Below are 7,207 nucleotides of genomic sequence, written 5' to 3' on the forward strand. Positions count from 1 at the left end.
CAATTCTACCTCATGAATGAACGAGTTAACCTATGGCTGCCGCCGCATTTTCCGACTCGTTCGGTGAGCAGCTGTCATGTCCATTGTGTCTTAACAGATATGTCGATCCTAGAATTCTTCCTTGCCTGCACACTTTTTGTTTAAAATGTTTAGAAGAAGAGTTAAAAGACTGCACAGGCGGGCCCCTCCCCCATGGACCAGGTCCTGGAATGAAGGTGACTCTGCGGTGTCCCACTTGCCACCAAAAATTCCCATTAAATTCAGGGGGAGTGGAGAGTCTCCCATCAAACTTCTTTATTAACAACATCATAGATGTTATGGTCTCACCTGATGAAGATTTTGAAAGTGGAAAAATTGATCGAAGAAATGGGGTGGGTCAGAATAACGGGGGTGGTGCAGTGACCCACTGGTGCAGTTCTTGCGATGAGGGCAGCAATGCGTCATCCATATGTAAAACATGTAATGACTTCCTGTGTGACAACTGCGTAAAGGCGCATCAGCGCGTCCGCCTCACAAAGGATCATCATATAGAGAGGCTGAACCTGCTTCAGTTCTCACCGCCCTCATTTCATGCCGTTCAGTCACCAAATATATTTACCGATCGATCTCAGAGCGTCTGTGAGAGACACGAACATGAAATTTTACGATTATTCTGCGATTCTTGTTCTCAGGCCATCTGTCGTGAGTGTACAATGTCGGAACATGTTGGACATAACTTTATTTACCTTCAGGACGCTATTGAAAACTCTAAGAGCATTACTTTGAAGCTACTATCCGATGCGAAGGCTGGCGTAAAGGCTCTCGAAGAAAGCGTCAATCTTACTCAGGGAATGGCAGAGAGGGTGGAGATGCGTTCGCAGGCCGTTGCAGCTGAAGTTAGAAACATCACACGGAGATACATGGCCTCTTTAGAAGAGCGCGAACGAGACTTGCTGCGTCGCGTGGAGAAGATTCGCCAGGTGAAGGGCAAGTCGCTACACATTCAAGTGGATGAGCTGAAGCAGGGACTGTTACAGCTGAACCAGACTGTCGAGGAAGTAGAGGTGTTGCTAAATACGGGTACAGACATTGATATTTTAAAGACCAGGGATCGCATGCTTGCAGAAATGCAGCATCTGCGACAACTCCGCGGACACCTTCAGCCGCACGAAGATGAAGACGTTGTGTTTACGCCTCCAGACATGGCTCTGTACAACGCCATCAGTAAGATGGGTTTCGTCAGCAGCAGTGCATTTGCACCCAACTGTGTCGCAACGGGGGACGGACTGAAGCGGGCGCTGAAGGGAAAGCTGACCATGTTTATGGTTCACATGAAGGATCACCATGGTGAGCCGCGTGTCATTGGTGGTGACCCCCTGGAGATAATCATTCAAAGTCCAGAAGGCGCTCTGTACCGCACAGAGATCATAGACCGCCAGAACGGAAGCTACACTGCAACATATCGGCCACAGACCGAAGGTCAGCATATCATCTCCATAACCGTGCGCGGCAAGCACATCCGGGACGGTCCATTCATGGTGAATGTTCGCAGTGGACGCAATTACTCATCGATTGGCCAGTTAATCTTTCAGTTTGGTGGCGAAGGTGACAGTCTCGGGAAATTGTGTCGTCCTTGGGGAGTGTGCTGTGATAAGGACGGACAAATTTTTGTGGCCGATCGAAGCAACAACCGGATTCAGGTATTCAACCCGGATGGATCGTTTCGGCACAAATTCGGCTCGCCGGGATCAAGGAACGGTCAGTTTGATCGTCCCGCAGGCGTTGCAATCGACCACCAAGGGAGAGTAGTTGTGGCGGACAAAGATAACCATCGCGTGCAGCTCTTCAGTATTGACGGTAACTTTCTGTTGAAGTTCGGCGAAAAGGGTAACAAGAACGCACAGTTCAATTACCCGTGGGACGTGGCCATCAGTTCCGAGGGGCGGATCCTGGTGTCGGACACCCGCAACCATCGAGTGCAGCTGTTCACGTCGGAGGGCCAGTTCATCAACAAGTACGGCTTTGAGGGGCCACTGTGGAAGCATTTCGACTCGCCGCGTGGCGTGTGCTTCAACCAAGACGGCCACATTGTTGTCACAGACTTCAACAACCACCGCCTACTCGTCATCCACTCCGACTTCCAGTCTGCCAGGTTTCTCGGCACCGAGGGCAGTGGCAACGGACAATTTCTACGACCCCAGGGTGTCGCTGTTGACCAGGAAGGAAATATCATCGTTGCTGACTCGCGTAACCATCGGATCCAGGTGTTTCAGCCAAACGGAAATTTCTTGTGCAAGTTCGGCACTCCCGGCTCGAACCCTGGCCAGATGGATCGACCGTCGGGTATATGCGTATCTCCAGACGGGTTTGTAATTGTCGTCGATTTTGGAAACAACCGCGTTCAGGTGTTTTGAGGTTGTCCTATGTTGTAGATATGTAACCACTTTGGCCCTTCGAGGCCAGCTTTTTATCCATTGTGCTCAGGCAAGCTTACTGCAACTCAGGTTTATTAACAAAACAAAAAAGTTATTGTGGAGCCAAAGGCTTATCTTTTTTTTTTTTATGTCAGCTCAGGGAAAATTTCTATATATTTAGGTCTTACACATGTATTACAGAACTTTTGTAAAACAAAAAAAAAAGTTATTTATTAGCTATAATTTCCTTTGCAAACAAATTTGTACATGTTTGTGTGTGTTTTTGTAGAACTTAGTTTACATGTCATGGATAAATGACAAAAATAAATATTGTAAAAACTTTACTTTCGATTGCATGCTAAAGCATGTTACATTATGCTATCATTGCAGGGTTTTCCCTAAGACCACAGCAATTATTGTTAACCTCATGTGTAGACTTGGATTGTAAGAATGTTGAATCCCTCCCATAAAGTTGAAGCACCACCACTGATAGGAATTCACACGTTTCTACTTGTACATTGGGACAGCTAGTAAAACTTTTAAACTGTTTTATTGTAAGTGTAACCCTACCAGGACAAAAAAATTACAGGTATTTTTTAGCTTATTTAAAAAAAAGTATTTTAAAATTACTTCCCCTCCCTCCCCCCCCCAAAAAAAAATATATCATAATTATTTGTAAAAAAAAATTGCTAATCAAGTCATTAATTAACTTAATGAACAAACCCAATTTGTAAATATACATGAACATTATTTAATAATTATACTACTCATCTTTCTTTAGGGATATAGTATACCAAATATATGTCACATGTGATAAACAATCTGTGCACATCATAAATTTGTGTAACGTGATCATTGAGATTGCGTTTTGGATGTTACATACATCATGCACAGGAATATTTTGTTTTCGAAATCTTGATTAGCGATATTACTAGTCAATTGAAAATTGATTAGAAACTACTGGTTAATGTTTTAAAATTGTGTAGCAATCTCTGAAACTTGTATAGCGAATTGCAACGCGATACTGAATAAAATGTTCTCTGCGTGCAGTCTTGTTACATACATTATACACAATAATGTACATATTACATGACTGCAATTAGCTATGTCATCCAACGATCATCATAAATTCAGTTGTTTTACTGGAATTTGTTTTTTCAAAATATCGCAAGCGAAAGTTGAGTAGTTTGTTTCAGTGAGTTGGTAAACTGGGAGATAATACATGAATGTGAAATTCTGCTGTTTCCTAAATTCCCAATTATGCTGTTTCCTAAATTCCCAATAACCAAGACTGTATTTTGCCATGGGTAATCAGTTGCATTTTAATTGACTTTAATTTAAATAAAAGAAAAAGAAAGTAAGAAAATTGCACTTTGAAGTGTTTGTTGTACACTACATGTAGTAGTGCGATTTGTTTATAAAGTTATATGTAGATCATATTGGGTGCACTGGCAAATTAGTTGAAAAAAAGCGATCAGCTTTAAAATTTGTACACATATTTGTACACATATTAACCTACAAATTCTATAGATTAAAGTTGTGGGTCCGTGCTTATAAAAATGTTAAAGAGTCTAGACTTGTTTGTATGGCTTTGCCATGACAGTAAAGTCTAGGACTCGGAGTCTGAGCTCAAACTCTAAAATATGTATGGCTTTGCCATGAGAGTAAAGTCTAGGACTCGGAGTCTTTGAGCTCAAACTCTAAAAGTTTTATAAGCACAAGGCCAGGTAACAGGTGGCAAAACTGATAGGGGAGGGGGTTGTTGTGCAATGTTAGTCAAACTTGATTAACTGTATAATATAATTAATATAGATCTATATATTATTTGGGAGGGGGTAAATGAAACTATTGGTAAACCACTGCCCCCTTGCCTCCCATTTTTGCTGGCTACAGTACAATAAGGAGTTGGGTTGTAGCAAATTTATAGGGTTTTTTTTTTTTTTTTTCAAATGATGCCTCATTAGATGCAGAGTTTTTGTGTTATACAAAAGCTACATATATATATATATATATATATATATTACTAATCTAGAAAATATTTTGTAAAATACATTGTATATTGTGATACGTGTTTGCTTTACAATTTGAAGTTGTAATCAGGAAAATGTCATGCAACAACACAGCATTTGTTAAACATACTTTGTACATATAAATTAACAGACACTGCAAGTAGAACGACAACACAGGGCTCGAATTTAACGGCAGCTCTAACAGCAATAACTGGGATATCACTTGCAGCAGGTCGGGGCTTTACCAATGGCAATTTTTGGCAGCTGGATAAAATTATTGCCATTGGTTGAAGAGATCATTTTTGGTTATTAATTTTGTTTATTATTTTTTTTTATTTTTTTTTTTATTCCTGATTTAAGACTGCTTAAGGAAGGCTCAGAACTGCCATAGATGAACATTTTGCCTAAGGCAGAAATTAAAAAAAAAAATGCTGAAAGTAAGAAAGTTAAATTTGAGCCCTAACATGGTTGTATATACATGTATGTATGTCATATGTGTAGCAAGGTTCGGAAAGAAGCCAGTGTTATTAAAACTTGTTTTGTATTCCGTGCAGGTTATACTTCATGACACGATAAACGGTGCATACATTTTTGGTAATAGCACTCATTCTTGTTAAAAAGGGGTAAAAATATGTAAATGGTTTTGATACAAAAAATGAAGGTAAAATGTTCATGCACCTTCTGATGAAAGTAGTTGAATAATATTAAATATTATTAAATAATCAAAACATTAATTTGTGTTTAGATGTGTGTTTGTTGTTTCAGCACTTTTCAGTTGCTATTTTTGTTACAGTAGCAACCACATAACGTAAGAAATATTATTACAACAATTTTATATTGCATCTATATCGTGAGCTCAATGTTTGCAAGTCAAGTTTACTGTGTTTTTGATACATCCGCGATTCAAAACCATAGTTTGTTGATGTACCGATTTTGTGTGCTATGAGTATAACATACACAGTTATTATTATCCCGTACATGTGTGTACACGTCACGAATGCCGTGGTCTACCTCAAATGGACCTGCTTTCACAATTTACCTTGTTACAACAACAGTTCTAAACTGTTTAAAAATATTGTTTTTTATTATCTGCCAGGCAGAATAATTTTGGCAGCCAGGCACCTCATGCCTATGTGTATGTAAAATGAGTTGTTTAGAAAGCCTCTGTGAGCCTGTTAACAGTTACCTCTTTTAGTGCATATATACGTGTGTAATATATATATTATTGTACATGTATAATATATATATATAATATTGTATGTTGCTTTGAATTGGCCATGTATGTGAATTACATTTGTACATGTATACAGAGTTTGGATAGAGATATGCAAATTTACTAATTAATATTTCAGGGTTTTACTTTTTATTGTAGATGTGTTTGATTTATGATATGTTGCGGCTAATTTTAATATGAAAATGATTATTGTTAGCACGTTGGCGATTGTTGTTTGATAATGATGAGTTAGTTTCATGCTGGTGTGTTACCATTTAACTCAACACAATGTAGTAGGTACATGTATGTGAAAAAAGAAAATCATATCCCAACCTTTTTCTCTGGGCACAGATGTAGTAGTGGTTGTACTTGTAGAGAAGAACCATAAATAAATTATACTGATGGAAAGAAATAAAGGATCACACAGATAGCAACAAGAAATAATGACTGCATCAAAAATCAATTGATATTGTCACAAGGTGACTGGGAACATATAGGCAGCACATTCATCACTAGACATTCAATCCCACATTACAACTTGGTATGAAATACAGACATTACTACGCTAGTAGTGAATTAAATTTGGTCTACAATTTGATGTGTTCCCTTATTTCTTTCCATCAGTATATTTTATGTAAAATTTATTGATAAGATATAAAATGATGACAGTGACATATACTACCCACAAAAATAATTCAGCAATTTAAGTTGTTTTTTCTTTAAAAATCATCTATCCAACTGTATATATCGACTTATTTTTAACAATATCTCTATCATCGGAGATCTATCTGATTGCATTTTACAATTAAAATATATATTATGTTGATCATTAATTGCATCATGTTTTGATGGGAGATAATTTTAAATGTGTGGTTTTGTTTTTTGCATGTTACAATTAATTTGATAAATTGGTTGTCCAAAATGGGCCAAAAATCTTCACAAGACATTAAGAATTAAAAGGATCTAAATTGAAATTTAAAATTAAAAAAAATTATTTGAAGAAAACTGAAGTAAAATTTTCTTTTCTTTTGTTGTGCAGTATACTACTAGTAGATGGTATTCGTAGTTAAAGGTGAAGTTTTGCATCCCCAGCCAGTAAAGTTTTTAACGATACAAACACAACTACAGTTCTCTGTGTTTTCATTAACAATAAAGGTCATGAACTGCCTGCATACATCTCTTTAATCCTGCTGACGCCATATAACCGTAAATACAATGTGTTGAGTGCGTCATTAAATAAAACATTTCTTTCTTTTTCTTTCTTTAATCCTGTTGCCATTCTTGTAACACCAAACTCTTAACACAGTGTTAGTAATTGTATTATTTGTAAATGCTGTTATAGAGAAACACATTAGTAGAGAAGGACATTTCAGGATATTTCTCAAGCGGGTTTACAAGATGGAGGTCAAGAGGCATATAATCAATTATAAGAAAAATCCACAGTTAAGCAAAACATAGGCAAAAACAATGCACAGCAAGATGTCCAATTTGTGTTATATGAAAGAAGTAGAAGAATTGTACCATCATGGGTAGAAAATGGAAAATTGATAATGCTTGAATATTAGAAATATTGATCTCAGATGGCAGCTTTC

The 7,207-nt window shown here is 37.8% G+C and overlaps 1 protein-coding gene across 1 annotated transcript; it reads left to right on the plus strand.

The window, feature by feature from the left end:
• Positions 1-15: 15 nt before the first annotated feature.
• Positions 16-6,111, plus strand: LOC121388280 (E3 ubiquitin-protein ligase TRIM71-like). The gene has a single exon (XM_041519561.1). It carries the CDS (start codon positions 33-35, stop codon positions 2,391-2,393), a length of 2,361 nt encoding a protein of 786 aa, XP_041375495.1. The 5' UTR covers positions 16-32; the 3' UTR covers positions 2,394-6,111.
• The last annotated feature ends 1,096 nt before the right edge of the window (positions 6,112-7,207 follow it).

This window comes from Gigantopelta aegis, chromosome 14, assembly GCF_016097555.1.
Source record: "Gigantopelta aegis isolate Gae_Host chromosome 14, Gae_host_genome, whole genome shotgun sequence".
Classification (NCBI taxonomy): domain Eukaryota; kingdom Metazoa; phylum Mollusca; class Gastropoda; order Neomphalida; family Peltospiridae; genus Gigantopelta; species Gigantopelta aegis.